The sequence below is a fragment of the Electrophorus electricus genome, chromosome 11, assembly GCF_041902795.1.
Source record: "Electrophorus electricus isolate QZ-2024a chromosome 11, ASM4190279v1, whole genome shotgun sequence".
NCBI classification, from domain to species: domain Eukaryota; kingdom Metazoa; phylum Chordata; class Actinopteri; order Gymnotiformes; family Gymnotidae; genus Electrophorus; species Electrophorus electricus.
In genome coordinates, this window is record NC_137507.1 from 2,180,001 (window position 1) to 2,207,181 (window position 27,181).

The 27,181-nt window shown below is 46.0% G+C and overlaps 1 protein-coding gene across 2 annotated transcripts; it reads right to left on the reverse strand.

Annotated features, from left to right (window-relative positions):
- Positions 1–1,304: 1,304 nt before the first annotated feature.
- LOC113583035 (collagen alpha-1(XXVI) chain-like) lies at positions 1,305–27,100 on the reverse strand. Of its 2 annotated transcripts, XM_027019119.3 has the most exons (14): positions 26,063–27,100; positions 25,644–25,766; positions 25,313–25,416; positions 15,880–15,941; positions 14,540–14,666; positions 12,483–12,590; positions 11,810–11,947; positions 8,754–8,801; positions 6,317–6,369; positions 4,617–4,679; positions 3,847–3,882; positions 3,691–3,744; positions 3,351–3,435; positions 1,305–1,867 (listed from the first exon to the last, which is right to left on the reverse strand). In XM_027019119.3, exons 1-14 carry the CDS (start codon positions 26,224–26,226, stop codon positions 1,698–1,700), a joined length of 1,335 nt encoding a protein of 444 aa, XP_026874920.2. In that variant the 5' UTR covers positions 26,227–27,100; the 3' UTR covers positions 1,305–1,697. The 2 variants fall into 2 exon arrangements, with proteins under 2 accessions (XP_026874920.2, XP_081580178.1); XM_081724052.1 differs by lacking the exon at positions 3,351–3,435 and having other exon boundaries at positions 1,659–1,867.
- Positions 27,101–27,181: the final 81 nt, after the last annotated feature.

Here is a 27,181-nt window from a genome sequence, read left to right on the forward strand (position 1 = left end):
GTCTCAAGTAATAACACTACGGTAAAAAAAATCCAGGGCCTCTGGCATCAGGGCACAATGTCAGAGAGAAGAGGTTTCTTCCTGTCAGAGTACTACCTTACTTCTCTTCACTTCTGCAAACAGGGCTTCTTGTGTGCTCAGGAAAGCCACTCGGGTAAAGCCAGTCTCTGCAGACAAAGCCGGAGAGATGAAGTCTGCCAGATAACTGTGACTCCCACAGAAGTGGGGAAAAAGGATAACAGAGTGAAAGAGTGAGAGGCAACAAAAGTGAAGAATAACTGCAAGGCTGCAATTTAGATGAAATCTACTGAACCTGAGTAAGGTGTCTGGAGTCAGTCCGTGAAAACGAAACCGATAGCTGGTCAAACTGTGTGTTGAGGAAGATGCCAGATGTTTCTGGTATGACAGTGTTGGAGTTGTGTGGTTGGTAGGGTATGACGGTGTTGAAACTGTGGTTGGTAGGTTATGACGTTGGAGCTGTGTGGTGGGTAGGGTATGATGGTGTTAGAGCTGTGTGGTTGGTAGGGTATGACGGTGTTGAAACTGTGTGGTTGGTAGGTTATGACGTTGGAGCTGTGTGGTGAGTATGGTATGATGGTGTTGGAGCTGTGTGGTGGGTAGGGTATGACGGTGTTGGAGCTGTGTGGTGGGTAGGGTATGATGGTGTTGGAGCTGTGTGGTGGGTAGGGTATGATGGTGTTGGAGCTGTGTGGTGGGTATGGTATGATGGTGTTGGAGCTGTGTGGTGGGTAGGGTATGACGGTGTTGGAGCTGTGTGGTGGGTAGGGTATGATGGTGTTGGAGCTGTGTGGTGGGTAGGGTATGATGGTGTTGGAGCTGTGTGGTGGGTAGGGTATGATGGTGTTGGAGCTGTGTGGTGGGTAGGGTATGACGGTGTTGGAGCTGTGTGGTGGGTAGGGTATGATGGTGTTGGAGCTGTGTGGTGGGTAGGGTATGACGGTGTTGGAGCTGTGTGGTGAGTATGGTATGACGGTGTTGGAGCTGTGTGGTGGGTAGGGTATGACGGTGTTGGAGCTGTGTGGTAGGTAGGGTATGACGGTGTTGGAGCTGTGTGGTGAGTATGGTATGACGGTGTTGGAGCTGTGTGGTGGGTAGGGTATGATGGTGTTGGAGCTGTGTGGTAGGTAGGGTATGATGTGGTGGGTAGGGGATGTGTTTGCTCTGTCCTGCCTGGCTATGGGCTGTACTGAGCCGACATGCTGAAAGTGAGCCAGCAGATATCTGACTAGCCCAGGTGAAACGTGAGCACATCCATGAGTGTATGTGCACATGCATTAAACACACATAAAGCTTGGCTGTTTCCAGGGTAACGAGGGGAAGCAGGCTGTAGACTCTGTGCAGACAGTGCACTTAACAGGAAAAAAACCCCTGGAAGACATAATTCAGCATGTGTCGTGCTTAGTCTCTAACCTTAAGAAAAATCGCAGGTCAAACTGACTCTGCTGGCAAGCTAGTTTGAAAGCACACACACACACACACACACACACACACACACACACACACACACACACACACACACACACACACACACACACACACACAAAATGTCAAATTATTAAAAAGACACAAGTTTCCAAAATGGTCCAGCAAAACAAATGACCCATATATGAAAAGTTGCGAGTCTTCGACGGGGCTGCTCTCAGCACTCATGAGAAGAAAGCAGTAATGAGTCCTGGCTATGCTCTATGTCCCACACTCCTCCTCTTGTGCTGGTCCGGGTGGAGAGGCTGGAGTTGGAAGTAGGGGGAGGACAAGCCCAGGGATCCAGCCCGCTTCATCTTCATGGCAGGCGGAGCAAGAGCATCTGACAGTCCATCCAGTCCAGAGCCAGCCTCGACCGAGCTTTCTAAAACACACACACACACACACACACACGCGCACGCGCACACACACACGCACACGCACACATACACGCACACACACACGCACACACATACACGCACACACACACACACACATACACGCACAGGCGCACACACACACACACGCACACATACACACACACGTGCACACACATACACACGCGCACACACACGCATGCACACACACGCATGCACACACACACAAACGCACATGCAAGCGCACACGCACACACACATAGAAAAAAGAAAAAAGAGCAAAAATATTTAAAATTAGACAAAAGGAGAAATGTTTAGAAGTGTTGGAGTGGCTCATTAGATACGCTACCCCTCTGCCTGTGCGTTCTTACACGTTAACTGACTGATTGTAGCTTTATCTTTATTGCATGACTGTGTTCTCTCTCGAGTTGCATCTTTGTGGAGTTACCTATGACTTGTTCCATCTGCAGCTATAGAGCTACACTGGGTGCAGTGCCGCACGTGGCTAACTGCCCAGAAGCCTCCAAAAAGCAGGAACAATTTTTTTATGTTTAATAAATAAGATATACACAATTTTTGGTCATTTTCATTTCTGCTTTTTGCACAACATTACAAACAGCTATAAACATGCTGCTTCCAGAGTCTGCTTGGGCCACATGTCCAACACATTAAACGTGTCCAACTACTGCTTGTTATCACATTAAAAACATTTTTTTGAACAACAAAATTAAATAAATTCATTAACATTCATATATCCTTGTTGCTTTTTACAAGGTAGGGACAATTTTTACTACCTTCTAAGATATTTACTGGAATTTTTTTTTTCACTTGGGTTACATTTACAGTTCTGTGTATTTCTTCAGTGCAGGCTTTATGCAGAATTTGTAGCCCGCTTGCACCCATAAACTGAAAATGCACGCTCCGCATATCTGGAGGACTCCGGTACCGTGGGCGAACTGGCTTCAGAGTACAGCTGGGCACCAGCAATGGTGGATCACAGCATCCACTTGCCTGAAAGGTACATGCCAGCCTGATAGAGTAGCTGACAGAGTGATCTCCCAGGCTTTAACCGATTTGCGCAGATTAAGGTAGGGCAGTCCTGCTCTCTGTGATGGCTGAAATGAGGCACACCTGCAAATCCTGACAGAGTATTAGCATAATCCATTCATTTGGTAGGGAACTGACAGCAGTGACGTGATCGAGGCGTGCGGTTTAAAATCGGAAGGGAATCAAATGTCAGATATCGTGGGTTCCCTTGGATTCTTGCACAAACTAGCCGGGTCATATTTATCAGGTATGTTAGGGGGAAGGAATCCTCCAGCAGTGAAAGCTCGAGCCAGTCAAGACAGAAGACTTTTGGAGACTGATAAAGACTGCTGGAGACTGATAAAGACTGCTGGAGACCGATAAAGGCAGATGAAGCTTTTTGATAACACTTTAAAAATGGCTGGGGGTGGGGGAGGTGTGGGTTGAGAAAAGAATGAGCATTACCGTGGATACCAATCATGTGCTCCAGAATGAGCACCCGCTCTGCCAGAATCTTCAGCGCTTCCCTCAGCTGCTGAGCTCCTTCACCCTGCGTTCAGGTCAATTCAATTCACTTCATTTTAATTCAGTTCAACTGAATTCATATGTTATTGTTTGATTCAAAGACCTGCAACAGGAATCAGCACACCAGCTGAAAATCTGCTCTCCAAGCTAGTGGCGCATCAAACGTACACGATTCTAACGGCCCCACCGGCGTTCATTCACTACGAGTGACGTTAGCATTTCTGCATGAAGCATTCCTACAGGTTTAGACGGATGAGACGTCAGTGTTAGAGCAACTCACGTCAGGCAGACTCTCTCCTGGATCTCCCTTCTGTCCCTTAGCACCTGCTGGGCCCTGTAAGACAGTGGAAGACCGCAGACATGTCAGACCCTCACACAGCAAAAGTTGGTAAGCGTGTGGACGTGGAAATGTTCTGGTGCGAAGCGCGGTGCTTACAGGCTGCCCTTGTTGCCCAGCGAAACCTGGAGCTCCCTGCAACAGAAGAGATTTGAAAAATAAGATTTAGCCAGACATGGCAGTTATCTGTTTAGAAAAGCACACCAGGTTTTAATTTTTTTATTCACTGCTGCAGTGTCACTTTCCAAGTGCGTTAAAAAAGTCCAGCGGTTTGCTGTTCCAAGACGGTAACTAAATGTTTGGGGGAAACCTGCTGTTTTGGCCACTGCACTGCATCCTGGTACCTTTGCCATTTTCCCTGATAAACTAAGAGGGATAAAATAAGATTTTTAAAAGTGGCCTCTTTTGGGAGAATTTTGTTGGTGCCAATGAGATCATTACCGAGTTGTTCCCAGTATAAGGCCTATTGCTGGTGTTCAGTGAGGCAATGCTCAACTCATCACGAACTGCCTGAGGAAGTGATGGTGGAAATGTGAGATCAGATGCTAAATGTCTTCTATGCCATGTGATCATGCAGAATACCACATGTAGAATAATCAGCCCCAATCTGCTTAATTTATTCTTGTGCATCATGGTTATAATCCCTGGACGAAAAATCTCTTAATGTTAATCCTGAAGTCTGAAATGGACTGCCCTGAAATCTATTAGTACCACTCAAACTGAACTTTGATCTGTTTGAAACAGATCAGAAGAAACAATGTTCCTTCTCACCTGCCTAAACTGGCGTCTGCTAAAGCAAGCGTACAGGATGCATCGTGCTAGCCATCGCGAACACGTAGGACTACACGTGGAGTTTAATGAAACCTCACCCTTTCACCAGGGTCTCCCTTGGGCCCCAGTGATCCAGATTCACCCGGAAGACCCCCCACCGCCTGGAACACACACACATATATATGCACACACTGGACAAACATATGCATGCATGCATGCGCACGCACACACACACACGCACTCTTAAAATACACAAAGATGCTTTTGCAAGAGTTTGGAATTAATTAAAAGTTTGGAATTAACTGGCTCTCATAAATACAGGGTCTGATCTTTAATCAAGTAAAATGAATAAACAAGCAAACAAAGATTGTACTTCTTGTCATCACTGAACACAGCATAGAAACATTTGCATTCCAGGCTGTGATAAAGATGTGAACCCCTGGACTGAAAGAAGAACCTCATTTTCCATGTCCCATGTCACTGATGCCAACATCCCATGCATGAGGAGATCTCCTCAGGTCATGGCACAGCTTCTCAGCTGAGCTTACATCTGGACCCTGATTGGCCACTCTTCTCAGTTGAACTTAAATCTGGACTCTGATTGGCTATTCTGAAGCATGAACTTTCTTGTCTTTCTTCTGCTGGTGTTCAGTGCTTTTACCCAGGAATTACAGGGTTGCATCTTTCTGCCGAAGAGCTAAACTTTTGTCTCATTTGTCCACAGAAAACATCTCCAGAACCATCACAGAGTCTCCAGAACCATCACAGAGTCTCCAGAACCATCACAGAGTCTCCAGATGGTCTTTTGCAAGCTTTTGCAAACAAACGCTTTTGTTTAGAGAGCAGTGGTTTCTTCTGTGGGGTCATGCCGTGAATGTCATTCTTATTCAGTGTTTTTTCTGAGAGTGAACACATGACCAAGGGCTTTTGCAAGCTCAAGTGCTTTCTGCTCATCCCTTGCTGTTTAACTAAAGCAGTTTTATAGTAGTCCAGACCACATGTGGATAATCTTGGCCTTGTCATGCAACCAGGTGAAGTCCTGACTCGATTTTGAACACAGGGGACTCAAAAATTCCTCCTGAGTCCAAATTTATTCCAGTCAAGATCACAGAACATCAGAGATAGGACTAAAGTTAAAAATAAATGTTTACTTACCAAAATCCAGGGCTAGTTTCACAATGTTGTCTTCAAATTTATGTCCAGATATGAGATGTTGAAAAGTGATTAACACTTAGGCTTTTAAAATGGTTTGGTAGCTTCCTCCAGGTTTATACATCCCTAAAATGCTTCTTCTAAGGTCCTCTGATGTCTCATTTGATTGGCTGTCTCTTTTCTTTTCATGCCTCTCATGGAATTCCACCACTAACCAAACTTTGTTCCCTTTTTAAAATGGTTTGCTTTTTAAATTCTCAAATCGACCCCTCTAATTTTACCTCATTGACTGGGACGCCTTCAGTTAGCTTTAGAATTATTAACCTAAAGGTTCACATGCTTTTCTTAGGCTTGACAATGTGCTCAGTATTGACAAGAAATGCAGTGACTGCTGTTGTTTAGGCAGACAGTGTTTGTCCAGTAGTGTGACTCGGTTGAAGACCAGAACATATTCTAATAAGCAGGTAATGCAGAAATCTGGGTACTTATTAAAAAAAATAATTAAAAATCACTTTTTTCCCCATCATGAAACCGTAAACGTGATAATAAATCAGTATACAGAATATATTGAGAAAGCATGTATGTATTACAACTATATTATGAAATTATACAACTATATTATGAAATTATATTATGAAATGCGTACATCTAGTCCAGGTAGACCAGGGATGCCAGGGGCTCCAGCAGGTCCAGGGGGGCCTTAGCACACAGCACAAATTCAAGGTCAACAAAATAAAAGTCTTTACATGATTTTGCATTACAGTAGTAAACTAATCATGAATTGGTGTTATTACAAAAAATCTCAATCTGTTAAACATTTCACTGTAAATATTACACTTAGTTTTTCACACATGGAGATCTTAAGTGTTTACATATGAGATGTTTAAGAAGCACACTTTTTAGATGATCCAACCATTGTGTAACATCAAGTTACATGTGTGTGTGTGTGTATGATGTATGAGTATGTGTATGATGTATGTGTGTATGATGTATGTGTGTGTGTGTGTGTGTGTGTGTGTGTGGTGTGTGTATGGTGTGTGTGTGTGTGTGGGGTGTGTGTGTGTGTGTGGTGTGTGTATGATGTATGTGTGTGTGTTCGATGTATTTGTGCGTGTGTGTGTGTGCGTGTGTGTATGATGTATGTGTGTGTGTGTGTGTGGTGTGTATGATGTATATGTCTGTGTGTGTGTGTGTGTGTGTATGATGCATGATGTATGTGTGTGTGTGTGTGTGTATGATGCATGATGTATGTGTGTGTGTGGTGTGTGTATGATGTATGTGTGTGTGTGTGTGTGTGTGTAGTGTGTGTATGATGTATGTGTGTCTGTGTGTGGTGTGTGTTCGATGTTTTTGTGTGCGTGTGTATGATGTGTGTGTGTGTGTGGTGTGTGTGTGATGTATGTGTGTGTGTATGATGTGTGTGTGTGTGTGTGTGTGTGTGTGGTGTGTGTATGATATGTGTGTGTGTGTAGTGTGTGTATGATGTATGTGTGTGTGTGTGTGGTATGTGGTTGTGTGGTTGTGTGTGTGTGTGTGTGTGTGTGTGTGTGGTGTGTGTATGATGTATGTGTCTGTGTGTGTGTGTGTGTGTGTGTGTGTGTGTATGATGCATGCTGTATGTGTGTGTGTGTGTGTGTGTGTGTGTGTGTGTGTGTGTATGGTGTATGTGTGTGTGTATGATGTATGTGTGTGTGTGTGTGTGTGTGTGTGTGTGTGCGCGGTGTGTGTATGATGTATGTGTGTGTGTGTGTGTGTGGTGTGTGTGTGTGTGTGGTGTGCATGATGTATGTGTCTGTGTGTGTGTGTGTGTGTGTGTGTGTATGATGCATGATGTATGTGTCTGTGTGTGTGTATGATGCATGATGTGTGTATGTGTGCGTGTGTGTGTGTGTGTGTGTGTGTGTATGATGCATGATGTATGTGTGTGATTGTGGTGTGTGTATGATGTATGTGTGTGTGTGTGTGTAGTGTGTGTATGATGTATGTGTGTCTGTGTGTGGTGTGTGTTCGATGTATTTGTGTGTGTGTGTGTATGATGTGTGTGTGTGTGTGTGGTGTGTGTGTGATGTATGATGTGTGTGTGTGTGTGTGTGGTGTGTGTATGATATGTGTGTGTGTAGTGTGTGTATGATGTATGTGTGTGTGTGTGTGGTGTGTGGTTGTGTGTGTGTGTGTATGATGTGTGTGTGTGTGTGGTGTGTGTGTGATGTATGATGTGTCTGTGTGTATGATGCATGATGTATGTGTGTGTGTGTGTGTGTGTGTGTGTGTGTGTGTGTGTGTGTGTATGGTGTATGTGTGTGTGTGGTGTGTGTATGATGTATGTATGTGTGTGTGTGTGTGTGTATGATGCATGATGTATGTGTGTGTGTGTGTGTGTGTGGTGTGTGTATGATATGTGTGTGTGTAGTGTGTGTATGATGTATGTGTGTGTGTGTGTGTGTGGGTGTGTGTGTGTGGTGTGTGTATGATGTATGTGTCTGTGTGTGTGTGTGTGTGTGTGTGGTGTGTGTGTGTGTGTAGTGTGTGTATGTATGTGTGTGTGTGGTTTGTGTATGATGTATGTGTGTGTGTGTGTGGTTTGTGTATGATGTATGTGTGTGTGTCTGTGTGTGTGTGTGTGTGTGTGCATGTGTGTGTATGATGCATGATGTGTGTGTGTGTGTGTGTGTGTGTGTGTATGTATGATGTATGTGTGTGTGTGATGTATGTGTGTGTGTGGTGTGTGTATGATGTATGTGTGTGTGTGTGGTGTGTGTATGATGTATGTATGTATATGTGTGTGGTGTGTGTATGATGTATGTGTCTGTGTGTGTGTGTATGTGTGTGTGTGGTGTGTGTAGTGTGTGTATGATGTGTGTGTGTGTGTGTGGTGTGTGGTTGTGTGTGTGTGTGTGTGGTTTGTGTATGATGTATGTGTGTGTGTGTATGTGTGTGGTTTGTGTATGATGTATGTGTGTGTGTGTGTGTGTGTGTGGTGTGTGTATGATGTATGTGTGTGTGTGTGTGTGTGTGGTGTGTGTATGATGTATGTGTGTGTGTGTGTGTGTGTGGTGTGTGTATGATGTGTATGTGTGGCTTACCAGAAGGACCAGGTGGCCCTGGAAGTCCCACATGTGCAAGGTGTTGACCTGGTTGATCACAACACAGTAACAGTCAGCAATCCAGCAGGATCCCAGTAAACCCATACAGTGATCAAGCTGGATCCCAGTAAACCCACACGGTGACTGAGCTAGGTCCCAGTAAGCCCTTGTTGGAATCTCACATAGATATTTGTAAATAAAAGGCCCAATCCAAACATTCCTGTATACTGTGGGTTTCCAAGAAAGGAGAACTCATTGTGCTGGTGTTCCATTAGAGCTCCTAACCACAACACTTGCCAGGTGTATGAGTGAGTGTTTATGTATGTGTATGTGTGAGAAAGCGTGTATGTATGTGCACTGCTGTCTAAGACACACTTACACACACCTCCCCACACACACCCTTCCACTCCATCTGCAACGTGTTTAATTCTCCTCCTTTCCGGAAGGATCCGGTCAGGTCAGGGTTACTCTCTCTTACTCAGTGTGTGACATCACCGCCCTTTGCCCTCCCGGCTCCCGTTAACCCAGCCAATCGCTGAGACCCACTCCCCCAATGGGCCACGCACTACACCTCCTGCCCACAAGGGAGGCGCTCGTGCCCTTTAGGCCAGAGGGCCGGCGGTCCGATGCCTGCGCGCTTGCTGGATGCAGGGAGCTGCAGCTGTCCTGGTCACAGCCTGGCTGCTCCCCTCACCCACCTCTCTCTCGCTCTGTCTCTCCCTCTCATTCTTTCCACCTCTCACACCATATATCTCTCTCAGGCTTAGCAGGAATAGGGACCACATGCTCTGCATGGCTCTCAGCAAATCCCAGTCATATGATTGAGAAAGAAAAGGAGAGGGTGTGTGTGTGTGAGTGTGAGTGAAATATAGAGTGATTACTCATGCGTTCTTACTTTTTAAGCCTAGGTATGACTATTGACAAAATGAAGGGTCGTAAGCTTGTGGTCTCCTGGCCTGCGTCTAATAGCTTGTCAACTGCTTCTCACTGTAGAACACGCAGTCATGATTTATCTCTGCATACGACATAACGGGTGCCAAGTCTTTCTGAGATAACTACAGCACTGCCAAAAGGCACAGGAGCTGAGAACATTCACACGTAATCGCGTGACACACACACACACACACACACACACACACACACACACACACACTCACTCTCCTCCCAGCAGGACTAAGAAGGAGGTGCGTGCTGCTGTCTGACATCTGACTCCCAGCCAGAGCCTCTGCAGCAGCAGGAGGGGACCCAGACCTGCACACCCCTGCTCCTGCTGCAGCTTGGTGAGGAGGCACGGGAAGGTGGGGCGTGCAAGCCCACTCAGGGAACTCGGCAGGCCTGGCAGCGTCCCTCTGGAACCAATTTCTGGAGCCGGCGCGGTCTGCCTCTCCGGCCCTCCCCCGGGGAGGGGGGAGTGTCCCGCCCTCGCCTTTTACACCCGCCTGCTCTCTGGCACGGGGTGGGGGGTGGGGAGGGGTGGAGAGCAGACTGTGGTGCTGACATCTTACAAATTAGAGCTGATTTACAGCCATCTGAGTGTAGTCTGCACCGGGGCCGGCGGCGAGCCAGGGGCCTAATCAAAAACAGCTCCGCTCGGGCGGGCTGAGGACGGCGCTCTGCTGACCCCTGCTGCCTGTTCGGGGAAGTGCAGCAACATGCCGGGTGAAGCCCCGAACTCAGTTATGATTAAGACACTTTGGAATGGGTTTCCACAAGAAGATTGGATTACAGTGGATTAAATTACACGGTGAACGGGGATTCTCCACTTTCTTTTGTAGTCTAGGAAAATGCGCCTTGTCACACATCAGACCAGTCTCCATAACTTCTGTACACTCATTACTAATTATGAAAACAAATGCTATTGTTCAGCTGTTGCTGTGTCTAGTAATTTTCCATGTAAAAAAAATTGTGTTGTGAAACTCCTTCAGTGGGTCATAGTAACGTTAATGACGAATAAATTACAGTCTAACGTCAGGGGAAAAAATATCATCTGGTCTCATTGCCTAAACACACCACAGAACTTAAACACAAACCACAGGGCTTCTCAAAGATAAACAGCAAATACAGAAGAAGTGGAGGTATTGCAACCTTTGCAATAACGGAAGGTGAACATGTGCATAAAGTGTTCTCAAGAACCGACCTTCAGTTTCTGACGGAACAGCTACAGACCAGAGATCGCGACTTTACGATGTCTGACACTGCACATTGTCCTCTGCAAGGATTTTAAAAGGACTACAGTCTTTAACGGTCTCGTAAGTGGAACACCTTTTACACACAGGCATAAAGAAGGCGCATGACGTCTTCTCTCAGAGTGCAGAATTTCTTTAATCCGTTACAAAGCAAACAAACAAACAAAAACAAAACTACCCCCCTCTGTTCCGTGTGAAGGAGGGAAGATCTCTCCAGACTATTAGAATAGCAGAAAGGTATGAGGCTGGATATGGAAAGGATAATTACTGTACCAGAGTTCAGCTTCACAGAGCAAACGCAGTTAAAACACGGCAGTTGATCTTGGCAATCGCGTTTCAAAAGGTAAATTAATAGCAATGATCCTTGACAACATCTGTAAGAAATTGGGTGTGCGGACTGTACGTGCTGTGGGAAACCTAGCGCCCCCTACTGACCAGTTTCGCCAGTGCGTCTCCAGGCTGACCACTGGAAGACGGTAGTCCATGCCTGTGCAGGTATCAGCAAAGACGTGCTACGGTTTTACTTTTAAAAGTAACTATGAGTAAAAAATAACTACAATGACTAATTCGAGATGTTTTGACATGATGTGACGTGACGTGATGTTGCACACATTGTAGCTCAACACACAAATAAGAGTCGCAGCAACTGAAAGAGAAATGGAACCATTGCACAGTTTTAGCATATTACACTTTATATCCAGATTCATTTCAGTAAGTGGGAACGGGGATTAAACTCGGCGGTTGCGTGTCTGCACACACGTTTAGTCAACAGTTTTAACTAGGCAAACAGTACATACGCCGGTTCATATTGCCATCTTTAGTGGTCTAAAGGTCAGAGCCAAAAACACTGATCCCGGTCAATCAATTTACCTGTTTCAGCCTGACCCTGAAATACATCGCCCCTCAGAGGGATAGAGTTGGGCAAGGCAGGGGCCCCGGGGGGCCCAGGGGGTCCATGGGGCCCCGGAAGGCCAATTTCTCCTGGTAAGCCCCTTTCCCCCTTTGGACCTGGGAGTAAGACATTTTAGCATTTAGTATAGTAAACGAGAGCTAATTAGTTAATTAAGGTACTGGACTAGTAATCAGAAGGTTGCCAGTTCAAGCACCCCTACTGCCAAGTTGTCACTGTTGGGCCCCTGAGCAAGACACTCAGTTGCTCAGTCATACTTGTAAGTCTCTTTGGATCATCAGCTAATTGTGAATGTATTTCCATTCCTGAAGTCTGCTTAACTGCATTACAACAGGATTAGCAGGATATGAGAATCATCACAGAGCAAAAATAAAACACTAAACTCACATCATTACATTTGAACCCAATTCTGCCGACTTGTATTATATGGGGATTCATAGAGAAGGACCATTCTAAACTCAAAACCCCCAAAGTGTTACACAATCACAGTTATCTCTGACTGATCATGTCAAAGGCTCATTGGTGTCACTGCAGGTATACTGTACCTCTGTCGGTATCAATGTGAAAGCAGAGTTGTCTTTTTTCCTTTTTTACAGAGAGACTAGTGAACTCACTCATATTTAATATCCTTACCCGTGGGTCCCACCTGCCCTGGTTCCCCTGCCTCTCCTGCAGGTCCAGGAGGGCCTGATACACCCGGTTCCCCAGGAGGTCCAGCAGGGCCTGGGGGACCCCTCGTCCCTGCGCACAAGGAGACAGACAGTCCGGGACATGAGTGAAACATCGTGCTGCATTCCTACTTGACGTCAGCATGCAACCTATGTCAGCAATCTCAGTGGTGTCAGTTAAGAGCAGTATTCACTAAATACACACGCAAGCCTGTTCCAGTCAGGTTTTTATGGCTAGTATTGTGTGTAATTGATCCATGTGTGATAAGTATAATCTTGCCATATCGACATGCCATGCCAAAGAGTCTACCGAATCTATATTGTACATTCAGAAATATTACTTTGATCTGCTGTTCGTATTCCCTATAGGAACAACGACAGTGGTAGAGACATGACTGAAAACGGAACGTCTCTGTCTTAATACATTTCACTTATTACTATATTTCAGTAGAATATTTAAGTATCTGTTATTTATGTTAGCACTTTGCTAAAAAGTACCATTTCGGGTGTATTGCTTTTTCTCATAAATATTTATTACATCCTTGTTTTCCCTAGGGAATACTAGAAAAACAAACCACAAATGAACTTTTTTCAAAGCATCAGTTCCATCCTCCCTTGACTGGAAGAACCTTTTACTCAGACAAGGCGATTCATATTTGACACAACCGCACATGTTCTACTGCCAGACGGCTGACATAAATTTACATGCTGAACGTGTTGGACACTGGTACTGTGGAATAACAAAATATTCTCACAGACTGAAATGTAATCCAGCCGCCTAATACGTCACTGTAGGCTAAGTATCCTTCGCATCATAGTATAGAACAGCTTTTGACACGGGCTTGTCAAGGGAGTTTAGCGCAAATCTATTATGTGGATTACACACTGGTCCTGGGCTGGGTTGCCAGATCAAACTGTGGAAAGCCCCACGAAGATGTACAAGGACAGTGTGATGCAGAAGGACCTCATAGGATAATTGATTTGGGTTTTATTGATCCTCTAATCTAGCCTTGACTAAAGAATAATTCAAAACAATATTCCACTCATTAGTTTGTTGTATATAGTTCTGTACAACAGGGGCAGTAGCAGCCTAGTGAGTCACCAACTGGAAGGCTGTAGGTTTGAATCGCAGCTTTGCCATGTTACCACTGTTGAGCCCTTGGGCCCCTAGCGCTCTTGGGCCCTTAACTCTAACTCTCTCTATGATAAATAAAGGCATTCCCTCTGACCTAGATCATCTATATAGTTCAATACAATACATCTGAATTTAAATGTCATTTCTCACAATAATGTAATTTAGGGACTGTATTAATGAGACTACCTCTGGACATGATAACGGGATAACTTGTTAGTCACTTCACAAAGGAGTTCTGGCTGTTCTGTTACTTTCAACAACCAACAAAACTGATTTGTGATTTAATCTAATAGCAAGAGAGCAAAGTTGATTTGATACTCTTTTAACATATTATCACTGTGTCCACTTTTAGCTAAGCAAAATTTACCTATAGCGTAAAAAAAAGTGTTATACTAAAATATAACTACACAGACTAAAGACGAGGTAAAACAATGTGGAACTTTTATTTTGAAATGTAGTGAAAAGGAGCATTAGTTCTCCAAGTTTGTATCACTACACCTGGATCAGTGACCAAGGGTTAGTGCCCTCATCCTGAACCCCACAAACCACCCCCCCACCCCCCTCCAAAAAAAACAAAAAAACAAAACCTATACACATTTGTCCCTAGAACATCATCACTTTTAACACCATTAAGAAACAGGTGAGAGTTTTCAGACACAAGATACTTTTGGCAGTTTCAGCCCTAGAGAAATGTGAACATATTTTACTCGGGTCTCCAAGCAGCAGCATTTCATAGACATGACATTACTCTTCCACTCTTAGGGCCGTTACTTTCTCCTCAGATGTAGAGGCAAACCTCAGACCGCTCCCCGGCTGGAGTTTAATACGGCTCTTGGTTAAAACATGTTGCTTCTTGAGAAATGAGGGGGATCAGGTGATTTGCTCACCTGGTTGCCAGACAGGTGGGGGTCCAATAGAAGTGGGGTTTGGTGCCTCTACCTCATTGTGTGTGGATCCTTCTGGCAAATGATGAACGGATGGGATCTGAGCACCTTCCCTCTCTAGTAACCTGATCTGAAATGCACCAACATGGATCAAACTCACCTATTAAGGTTTTTCAATCTTGACTTACTTGACTAATCAATGAGTAATCAATAAGTAGTCATGCACCAACTAAATATCAATAAAAATAACAGTCTCAGGGAATTTAAATATGCTTTCAAATGTATAGATATACGGCTAAAACAGCTTTAATAAAAATAATCTGACACTGATTAAATGTAGCAAAATGTGATATAACTAGACTCCTAGAACACCTTAAAGGAACTGTTAAAAAAAGAAAAAAAGCCCAATATACAAGATATTTTTATGTCCCAAATTTGCTCCTGTAGTTTTGTACTAGACCTATGGCACTAATGCAACTAACGCGTAGACTAATGCAGTTAAAAAATAACAGTTAGCCCTGAGAAATCAATTAGCTTTGAGCAATCTGCATTTTGAAATCATCACACACTTGCCTCAATTCTTAGTTCAATAAATTTATGATTCAAATTATTGGAGGGTGGGGATGTATGGGGGAGTCTGACACTCCTAATTAAAACTTGGACCCCCAAAATAGATAAAGCAATAGTTTTGGTCGAAACAGATATACATATTCTTCTTATCCGTAATTGTAAAAATATTCCAATATATTTCCCTGGGAAAAAGTTGATAATAAAAACTGCTCCAGCCTTTACAGGCCAAGATCACTGTTACTACGGCTTGTAGGTATGGAATGTAATTTTGCCCATTCTTATATATGACAATATGTCAAACACTACATAAGGCATATAACACTACATAACACAAAAACAAATGAACACACAAACCTCACCCAGAAAGGATGAGAAAGAATAAGGCAAGTGTGTGAGGATGTTGACATGCTCTTTTAAAGTTGGTGACTAGTGGGTAAAGGGTTGTGAGATGTGTTAGTGCCAAAGCTCCACTGCAAAACCAAAGAAGCAAAATTTGGATGCCAAACATGTTTTGGCAGACTGACTACATATGCGGTTTTGCAAATTTGTTCCTTTGCTGAAGTATTTGGGTAGTATCATTGTATTTTGTTGTCTTTTCCTTCAGCATTCTTGATTAGGTTTTAAAAAGGTTTCAGTTTATGTTAATTTTGATTTGTTCTGCATTTAGAAGATATGAAGACCTTTCAGAGGTTTTTCTGTCTTTCAGTGGCTTTTATGTCTTTTTTGTACAAATACTTTGTTCTTATTGTCACTGATCTGAATTTTGCCCTTACCTTAGACTCAACGGTGTTCAGACGAACGCTTAAATCAGTGTAACCTGTGCAGTTCATGCATTCTGCATGAAGGAGAGAGAGACAGATAGAGTGAGAGAGAGTGAGACAGACAGAGAGAGAGAGAGAAAGACAGAGATGAAAAGAATGATAAAAAGAGAGATGGAGAGAGTGAGAGAGAGGAGGGGAGTTCTTTCTTAATTATTTTTTATACTCAAATCATCACTGTGAGGCTTTTGCTCAACTAAGAACCATGAAAGTACAGTGTGACACATGAAAGAGCAGTGTAACACATATATATGGAATTAATGCTTACTGGTTCTTGGGGAATGTGTATACCGCGAAGAATGAATACAAGCCACACACACACACACACACACACACACACACACACACACACACACACACGTCGTCACACGCACACACACACAACTAGCTGCCATATGCTATCCACTAACACACATGCAAACACATACACATGCGCAGGAACTTGACGGGCCACAGCGTTTTGGAGGAAGACTCTGAGCAGAAAGCGGCAGCAGCGAGCTGGCATTGGGCGCTCACCACAGTGCCGGCGGCAGAGTGAGTCATAACCGTCTACCCAAACAACAAACTACAGCCCGCTATTGTATTATTCCAGCACTAAATCCGCCATTCGTCAGGAGCTCCAGGCCCGCCACACCTACGAGCCAGGTCTGGCGCTCTCTCTCCTCCTGCACTTCCTCTTCTGTGTTATTTACTGCTGTCTCCCTCTCTCGAGTTCCCAAACGCTTGTTTTCTGTCCGTCTTCCCCATGGCATTCTGCCCGCTGTGTGCCCAGGCTGCAGGAACACACGGTACCTGCTGTACCAGCCTAGTCACTGCATTCACCGCTTTTGGTCACATTGGCTTGGCCAGGTGTCTAGATGTGGTCCGAGTTAAAGAGCCAATTTACACAAACTAGCAAGCCATTTAAAAACAGGGCGCAGGTTTAAATTCAGCACCCACCGGTTTCCATCTGAACTCAGACATTGCCGTTGCTGTGACTAACCCTGCAACCAAAACTAAGCCCGCAACCAAACGATGGAATCTGACCTCCCTACAACAATAATCAAAAGTGATCCTAAAGCACATGTTCTGGCCGCCCGGATGGTTCTTTCCAGAGAACTGGTGCACGAGTGTGTGGCCTGCACCGTGCCTGGATGGGAGCTGGCACGGAAACCCAAAACAGATCGCGGGAACCAACGCCACCCGGAGGAGGTAGGATTTCCAATTGCGAGGGCTTAATTACATGGGCACAGAGAGAAGCCTTCCTCAAATGCTTACAGAAAAAGAGAGCAACAAAATTGCGGCCAACCTCATGTTTACTATTCTGAGTGCATAAACAGTATCGTACTTCTGAGGCCTAGAATTCATATAGAATATAAGCCTGGGGAAATGTTTTATGACTGCATGAATGTTGAAATTCTTTTCACTTCCCACTGGAAATGGGTAAAAGGTTACGGCCATATTTGGATCTCACACAAAGCCCGCTAAATCACCCTAAGATCGTTCACGGAACTGCGCTCTTTCCTTTGTTACCTTTGAGCGAGGATAAAAATGACCCCATCCAAAATTATATACCTTTATGCACACTTGTGCCTGTCGCTGTGCGTGCACGCGCGCACACACACACACACACACACACACGTCTCCCTTTCACACATAGCACATAGTTGTGGACAGACATCCACAAGCACTTTCTCCCTCTGGATGCATTCTTTGTCCGCATCGTCTTCTGAGCCATTTTAAGCGCACTGCTATTACACCGGATAATTGCACCTCAGAGAACCTCTTCAAGGAAGAGAAGAAAAAAACATCTTCATTTACAGAAAATAGCTGCTGGTTCTCAGGAGTTTCAAAGTTTATGATTCCTACAAGGTTTGCACAAAGAGTCCTGGTAGAAACTAGCGCAGACGCTAAAGAGAGACTCCACACAAATCCCCCACGTTGCACTCCGGTGGCAGAAACACGGCTCTGTGCACAACTGTCCACGATCAATCAGTGGTCAAATATGTCCACTCCCATAAGGTCCCTGGCATCGTTAGAGGCCGCAGCTGTCTCCGGGCATGCCAGCGTGTTCACGAACAGCTGCTCGCAGCAACATAAGGCACATGTCTGAGGGGTCAGAGGTGGCAGCAGGCTTGCTGGGATTTCGTTTAACAGTCGGCCGGGCTATAGAGGGTACATACACAGGGGGGTAGACAGGAAGGCGGTGACTCTTCTTAGAGCATCTGCATGGAGCCGGCGCGCTTTAACACGGGACGGCTCTCAGAGGGGAAACACTTAATGTGAGATCAGCATGCTCATAAATATTCCTGCAGTAGCAGCGCGATATTGCAGCGCACAACAGTCTTCTCCAGTTCTCCTGCAGCGCTGCAGTTATTTATATCTTCCGGGGAAGGGGTCGACATGTGCTTTGGGAAGGAAAACAGAAGAAAAGGAAAGATGGGGGATGGAGAAGCTGGACTGAGAAAGGAAGGAGCAGTGGGTGGGGGAGGGGCATGAGGCCTGACGGACACTTAAAAGAAAATGAGCTCTGTATTTTACCCAAGATTCAGCGGGAGGGGTGGGGGCAGGTGACGGAATGCCCCTACCCCCATGCCGCTAGCAGACGTCTGTGCCGCCTGTGTCTCAGACAGCATCGGGTGGGACATGCCCACCCGAGACGCCAGCGTGACCAAACAGCTGCTTCCCACCAGCGCCCCGGGCCTTCGCGCTGGAGTCCAACGAGAGCCATCTGAGAGGAGGATTTAAAGGAACAGTTCGCCCCCAAATTCTACCAGTTGGGATAGTGAATGCTGGGCTGTTGCCATTTAACCAGTGAGATTGCACTAAGCGGTTCCTGTTATTTTTCCTTCGTCACTACCCGCGTTAACAGTGTTTCGGGTGGCATGTTCTTTTAACACTGTTAGGTTAGGCATCATCCTCGTAACTTACATACAGTCAGCGGGGTTCTCTGGCCACAATTCAGGGGAGCCACTTTACTGAGAAAATACAGCGTTTAAAATCGGTTACTCCCTCTGCCACCTCTGGAGACCAGTCACGGTGACCCACACGTGGCCCAAGAGCCGCAGCGCCAGCTGAAAGGTGATACGGTGTGACATGCCTTCAGCTCCAGATGCAGCGCAGCACTTCCGGCTGAACTATGCCTCGAGTCTGGCTACCCGGCAGAGAATCAGAGTTACCATAGGAAACTCGCACACATGAGAAATTTTGGATTTTTTTTACATTTGTTTCCCACATTTTGGCCACGAGCGGCTGCGACCGATGGTGAAAGTCTTTCCCGTTGTGGCAGAGATCAGCCTGGAGTATGCCACTGCTATGAGAGGCCCATGGGTCCCTCTGAAGATGCCCCGCTCTGTGGGCATGCGCAGAAGTCCTGGCATTCTTCCCCGGACAAACGCACGGACAGAGAGGCCCGGCGATGGCCATCTGCAAAGATCAGCTCACACCGCACACCCAAGACAACCAGCCCATGTGCGGCCATGCTGCTAAGCAGCGGGTTTCGTTTTAACGGTCACGTCCTTGGGGTGATTGACTTCCACTATGGACCAACTTCAGGCAAAGCCAACGTTCACAAACACTTAATGTGATTCTAGCTGTCGGAGCATTTATGATCTAGCACTGACCTTGTCTCACTCTGCTGGAATGCAACTCATCGAGACGCACATATGCAAAAGCCAAGATAACCTCTGAGCTTAGAGTTCCGCAATGTTCGATGGGACGACTAGTGTTTCTGAGACAGATGTGAAGTCGTAACTCAGCCGTGGTCACAGAACCTCTGCTCGGACACAGCAGCGCTGGGAACAACGCTCGTCATTGCCAGCAGAGCCCCGAAGAACATTCGCAAAAATCCTAGAAGCTGTTTGAGATATAAAACAGCACTAACACATGGCACCTTCTCCAAACACTGGAATAGGGCGCTCGTTTCGGATGTAATTTTGGCAGTAAAAATTCCAAGTCCTAAAACATGGGAAGCTTTGGCTCGGAGCTCTTCTGGCACCAGAAGTACAGATACTGGACGCTAGCATTGGAGAAACGACTCAGTTATGTTTATGTCTAAACACCTAACCATAATTCTGGAAATGAACAACATAAATAAAGTCAAAGACCAGTAAACAAAATCTAGTAACAACAACAACAACAACAACATATTAACTCATTATGTGTATACATTTCTTTGTGTCGTGTGGCATCTTGTTCATGCAAAATGCAGCTCTTCCTCAGGTTTGGTTAGCTCACCAACTGTTTCCGTGAAAATTCCCAACACTGACCATAATCCAAGCTCCAGCTCTGGCTGCCCCTACACCCTCTGACCTCTCTCCAGGTCTTTCAGGAAGTCGCCCTACTAGACCTGTTTACAGCTCCCTCACTGCTTCCATACCGTGAGGCCATGGCTGTGGGAAAAGCTGCTACCTCCTGATTGGGCCCTGCTCAGCAACACCGTGATAAACCCCAGGGGGCGCGCACATGGGGTCAGGGGTCAGGGGTAGACGTGTTTACAGCGCCCTGTCATGGGAGTCCGCACACACTGGTCTATGGGCTGTAATGCAGTTTAGCAGAACTGCTACATATAGTCACCTTTTCTTTTCTTCCCCAGAAAACCAACTTTGGAATGTAGCTTGAATATGGTGGAGAACAAAATAATAACTATATAATAATAACTTTATAATAATAATAACTATTTAAGGAGGGCTGGTATTACGGCAGCTGGTCAGCTCTTCCTACTATCTGTTGCTAGGTTTTCTAGTAAGGAGATACATTCATATATGTTTATATTTTTATAATCATTTAAACAGCTATTTTTATATTGTTCCATATATATGAATAAATAATAACTAAAACTGAAACTAAAACAAATACAGCATTATATACAGCAAAAACATTAGAGTGCAGCACAGCTCATTATATCAGCCTAGAATATTATTGCACACAGAGTAACGTGTGTACAGCACTGAAGAACCGAAACCATCAGCCTCTGAACCGGATTCACTGTCCTTGACCTCGAAACTCATTTCAACAACAGCAATCAAAAGGGATGGAGCTGATCTCCAAGTCATGCTGACCTCCTGACACCGCTGAACCAAAATGTTGCATGGTTTGCGCATTACAGGTTCACAGGTCATGGGATTTCATGCTAAGATACCCATCGGTAACCCAGTGCAAAGGGGGGGGGGGAGGGAGGGGGCAAATTGCTACCAGATTTCGACTGACGTGTTCCACGCCATCATAAGTATACAAACTCCTGATCTGGTTCAGCACAACTTGAGGTGAGATTCTGTGAAATGTGAACGGTTTCTCTGAGATGTGTTTCATGACTGAGACGCAAGGCATGCTTAAACAACCTGTCCCAGTATCCCCGGATCGTGCCACGCCACGTGATACGAACTTTTCAAAAGTTAAATACAAAAACCTCATTCTTATTCACTTATTTTGCACTGCTCACACCACTGCGCACATCAGTCGAGGTGCCGACTGCAGCGTCTGGCTGTTGGTCTAAGATGTTCTCAGCAGACGCTCAGGGGATTAGTAGTTATTACGCTGCCTGACTGTTGGAGGGCTGAGGGAAAGGGAGGCTGAGTCACCGTGCTTAGTTGTTCACCGGCTGTCCTTCGGGGGGGATGGTCTCCTTGGGGAGGAATCCGGGGCCCTGGGCGAGCCGTGCTTCCCTGCCTCCCGGAGCAGCGTGGTGCATCTCTGAGTTTCCTTTGGCTGGACCTCGCTTTCAGTACACTGGGAATGGAAGGATGTTGTCCCGAAATGGAACTGGTCACGGTGACATGAGGGAGGGACGCACGAACTTCTCGTGGGGGGGGGGGGGGTGTTGAGTGGAGTGGAATGAGATGTTCGGCTGGTGCTAGACCAAACTAAATGTGATGGCAATGGTGTGGCCATGAGAACAGAAGCCCTGTACAATGACCTCATGCTTTATATTGGACAAACGATGACATACCAAACAAGTTGAAGCTGGAATGATGTTCAGCTATGTTCAGTGATGTTCGGGAATGCTAACGGTCAGACGTTGAAAGCCCCTGGCCCTGAACTGAGTTTAGCAGAAACTGAAGCCAATGATTTTCTTTCACTTTTATGAATGAAAACAATTCGAACAGGACACCAGGCTAGGACTAGTGGAAACAGGGACGCTGGATGCGAGTGTCCAGAGAAGCAGGACGTTACACTGTGTGGGGTTGTCACCCCTGCGGTACCCCTGGCAAGGCCACGTATATTCAGGCACGTCATTCGAGGTACAGCTATGCAACTTCGAAACGAAGCCTTAGCTGCGCCAGGTCCGCCACGAGGGAAGCTTTTCTCTGTGACGGCATGCAGCAGACCGGAACAAGCCGCCGTGTTCGTCAGGCTGTTGTAGTGACATTGCTCTTTGGGTCCAACCATGCGGTCCTACCACATTCGCCTTCTTCCAGAGACCCTGGGCGTGAGGGCGGCCTGAATCTCGCCCTTGGCGCGATGTCCCTGCTATGATCTATGTCATGTGCTTCTCGGCTGCGTTCTCAGCCACCTTGAACACCAGTAACTGCGGCAGCATCCGACGTCGGGACACTTCAAACTTGCCCATAGATTCCATTAAGCCACTTTCTGTGCGTCATTACATTTTTGCTCCACGAGTCTCCATCTTCTCGTATCTTTTGGCTCCTTTCTATCCCCCCACTGTTGGGGAGACATGCATTTGCGAGGGACTCGTTCTGTAGGTTATTCCTCGCCGTGGAGGGCTCGCAAGCTCTTCCCATATGGATGTGATTTGCTCAGTACTTATTCCATTAGTGCACACACACATATGTTTAGCCAAAAGGTAAAGCAAACAGAGAAAATGCCTTTTCTTTCTCAACACCACGCTTGTCTTAAATATGTGTGGCTACACTTTTGAACATGAAGCACATTAACAATAAAAAGAAATGAATACACTGTCTAAACACAGGCACTTATCTAGTGTCACTACCATTCCCCCCACATTACTGCCAGAGCTCTGGTTTACAGCGTGTGTATCCGTGGGTAGGCAGACAGTGCTTAAAACGTTCGATGTTTGCTAGGAGTGGCGATTAAAGATGGACAACTCCATGGGAAAGCCCTGCTTTGCTGCCCGCTGCCTCTCCGGAGAGGAAGCGAAGTGCTGTGAGAAAAAACAGAGCACAGCGGCGGCGGCGAACATACACAAACACATGCAGCGCCCCTGGTAGCCTTCCACAACACACCGGCGGAGCGGGAGGAAGGCTGAAAAGAGAGAGAGAGGGAATGGCAAAAGGGTATAAGGTTTTGGGAGTACCATGCTGAAATGAGGCCAGTGCGAGTCCCCAGGGAGACCAGACTTTGTAAATACGTGCACAAACAGGAAAACTCCCTGCTAACCTCATATATCTCTCGCAGGCACGTTCCCACGTGAGCCAGGCAAATGCACCCGCACGCACAGAATGTGCAGTCACAGCAACGCTGGCACACGGGTGCATCCCTGGATCCCTGTTTTATAGCCCAGCAGACGTAAAGCGGTTCCCCGAGGCTCCCAACACGTCGGGATGCGGCTGCAGGCTTGTGGGAAGAGCCGCTAACATGTTTGCGTGAGAGCCCCTTCAAAAGGCTCGGCGTGCTCCATCAGCAGAAACAACAAAGGCAGGAAAACATCAAAGCGACAGCACGCGTGCGCTCTCCCGCAGCGTGGTCCGGAGGGCAAGTGCACCTTTCACAAGAGTGGCCTCCAAAAATCCCCAGGTGCAAAAAACCCCACATTGCAGTGCCTTCACGCCAAGGTAAACGTAATAATAAGAAGACAGTGGATGACAAAGAGAAGATCAGATGGCATTTGATTCTTACTGAGAACATAAACAGACCAAGAGACACGTGAGTTCATAAACAATGCTTAATGAGCAGCTCTGTGTTTTGGCATACACTCTGATACCACTGCGACGTGTGGGATGTGTTTCTGCGCTTCTCTGATGGTCTGTGGTTTGTAAGGGCTGAGGTGTGCTGCCACTGTGTCTGCATTCCCACCAACTCAGTCTTTTAACCAGTGAGTCAGGAAAGGTTTATATGCTCCACAGTGTCCTTGTTATCATTCATGTGCTCTTTAATATACTCTGGAAGCAGCCAGTACTTGGGAGTGTGTGTGTGTGTGTGTGTGTGTGTGTGTGTGTGTGTGTGTGTGTGCGCGAGACTGACGCGCGCTCCCTAGCTGGTGCGCTCCATCAAGCACCAAAAGGCCCTCAGCGCTTCCAGATGTTCTGCAGCTCCGCCAGACGAGTCCGCAGACGGCTGGCTCGGGCTCAAGCATTACGACCTCCTCCACTGGCCCTCCAACTCCTCCGACTGTGTGGTTCCCCCAAGGGCCGACGGGTGGAGGACGGTGGGGTGGGGGTGGGGGGTATGCAATATGAAACATTTGAGGTGGAGGGGTGGGACAGCCAAGAATCCCCAAGGACGTGGCCCGTAGCTCGGTGGGTGATGATAGTGAGCGAACGAGGGACGACAGATATAGAGTAGGTGGAGAGAGATGGTTAGGATTAGGGTTAAGGAGGTTAGCATGTATGGAGAGTGGGAGGGGTGAGGAGAGGGCTATGCAGTGTCAGTGGGGGGGGGGGTCATTCCATGCCTGTGGCGATGATGTCATTCATTCCTTTTTAGTAAAAAGAGACACAGAAGAATCTTGATTAAAGAGAGTGAAACCGCAGAGCAGTTATAGCTAGTAGGATAGAGATACAGATGGATAATGACATGAGGAGAGGAACCATGAGGGACAGGAAGGAGAGTAAAAAAACAACTGGGTGAACAGTAGAGAAGAGCGAAACAATGAAATCTAAGATTAGCCATTTGGCAAAGAATGGATGAGAAATAATGAAGCAAACAAAAGTCTGAATTCCGCCAAGTTCAGGATTTCACAAGTGCTAAATCTTTCCTCCTTCCCTCTGTAGTGGGAATCTGCTGCAGGTTCAGTCACTAACTCTCTGCTCTCACTAATCTGCAGGCAGACTACGGTAAAGAGTGTGTGTCATATAAGTTAAACGATGTTTGAATCGATAAGAACATAGTAGTGTTATCCCTTCATCTACAGTGCAAAAGCTGAATGGCAACTCCTAACAGGAATTAAACCAGTTAGTACACGTTTTCCCATCTCCTGTATAAGACTTAGTGCAATGCAATCAGATTTCTTTGGGGTTGGGAACTGGTTGGATTTCTTTTGAAAACTCCTAATGCAGTTTTTTTTTTTCCTGTTGACAATATATTTACAAAAACAAATCACCTTGATACTTCCTCTACACAGCACTGCAAAAGGTCTCTCACAAAATGTATAGCTCAACAGGTTTGACCTCGGAGAAGACTCCACGGCCAGATATCCTGTGTGATGTTGTAGATGTACGATGTCATGCTGTTATGGTATGGTATGGTGTGGGGTAGCGTCCGATTGACTGACCTTCGCTGCAGTCGCTCCCATGAAAGCCTGGACAGCACTTCCACTCCAGTACAGTCACCTGGCGATATGCCACCTTGTACGCGGGCCTGACCAGTGTCCTGTAACTATCCAAGAACAGCATCATTTAGGCACCCAGGAGTTTTTTGAAACAGAGGAAAATTATTCGTTTCATTTTCCCCCTGTAATGTACACAAGCAAATGAATGAACTGCAAATAAATTAGGCTGACGTCTCATCCATCTCACTGAAGCTGCCAAGATTTTTTTGCTGTGCATTTTGCTAGCAGACGGAGAGACCACACCGAAGGCCAGGGATGCCCGTGCGTAACGTACCTGATGAGTTTCGCGCAGGGCCCTGGCCACCGACAGCCCTGAAATACTCTCTGCACCGTCGTCTCCGTACCGTTGTGCACCTGGCACGTGACCGTCTTTGATGTCGTGTACTGACACCAGTTTCTGAAGGAAAACAAAAGAACCTCGCGGGAAGGCGCCCTCACACGCGCTCGGCGTGGGGATGACTTCAGTTAACGCAACCCTGAACATGTTGGTCTGTACCTTCATTCGTTTTGAACGGCTTCAGTTCAATAGGTAATTAAAATGACTTCTCTGACGACTCTAACAATTACAGGAGGGATAAGTCAAGCCTAAAACCCTACCAGCAATCTGTTATAAATTCCTATTGTTTATTATCATTGCAAAACACGATAACTTTGCACCCCGACAAAACAAATGTATTCCAGCGTATACCCTACCTGCGTTGCGAGTTAATGCCAGCGGCCGGGGGTCCGATGCTTTGTTCTGAGTTTATGTGTTGTAGTGTTAGTCCTGGAAACTGGTAAATAAAGCCGGTTCCGACCGAAAGTCCAGCGGAACAGATGAAGATGCACAACACACCCCAAAACGCCCCACGTCCCATTGCTCCAGAGCTGATCGCACAACGTGGTCCTCTACTTACGGCTTTGAGACATCGGAGTGAAGGAATACATCCGTGATGATCAGTAGCAAAGATGGTAAACTCGCAAAAATGCCTTTCTGGAGTTTAGTGCAATCGGAGCCTGCAGAGAGAGAAGTGAGGCAGACAGAACACGCTCTCGGACGATATAAGACATGCGTCTAAAACGAAAAAAGAGTTCCCATTTTCCCACGCCCCACGTCTCAGCCGCACTGGATTGAAACGTCTCAGCAAATGTTCGGAGCGCGCGCGTTAAGACGCGCCGGGCTCCCAGATGCACGAGAGCAAGGGACATTATAATTCAAGGCTGAAGAGAGGGGAATGAAATGTGTAATTTTGCATTCACTTAATCTTTAGAAATGAACGTCATTTATACTTCTGTCAATATTAGTATCACTAGGCTATTATTAAAGCGTGATCACAATTTTAAATGTAGTGGAACAACGTGGAAAACTACAGTTATAAAGGGGAACTAAATTAACCAAACTGACTAACTAGTGCTGGGAGCCTGATTCGGAGGGGCTAAGTGATATGAAACTGTCAGCCTAAACAAGATTTTAGATAAATCAGAAAACCAGAATACTGACATAATCTGCTGGCTTCTGTTAAAAAATAAAATGTAAAGATAAGTCTAACTATTACAACTTCTCACAGGCAAAAGTGCCCAGCGGTAACTAAAGAAAGACATTCAACATGCAACATTCCTGCAAAACTTCATGATCTCTGAGCCTGTAGTGTGGTTTCAGAACTGTAACACATGTTCAGAATTTAAAACGAGAGAGAGGTTTGAATTAAAAACATCCAACCCCCCCTTAAGTCTGCCTACACTAAGATCATTATTCAAAGCAGATCGACTTTGATCCGCTGGTGCTGCACTGTAAGTACTGTCTATTAGACTACAAAGCGCCTACTGCGCAGC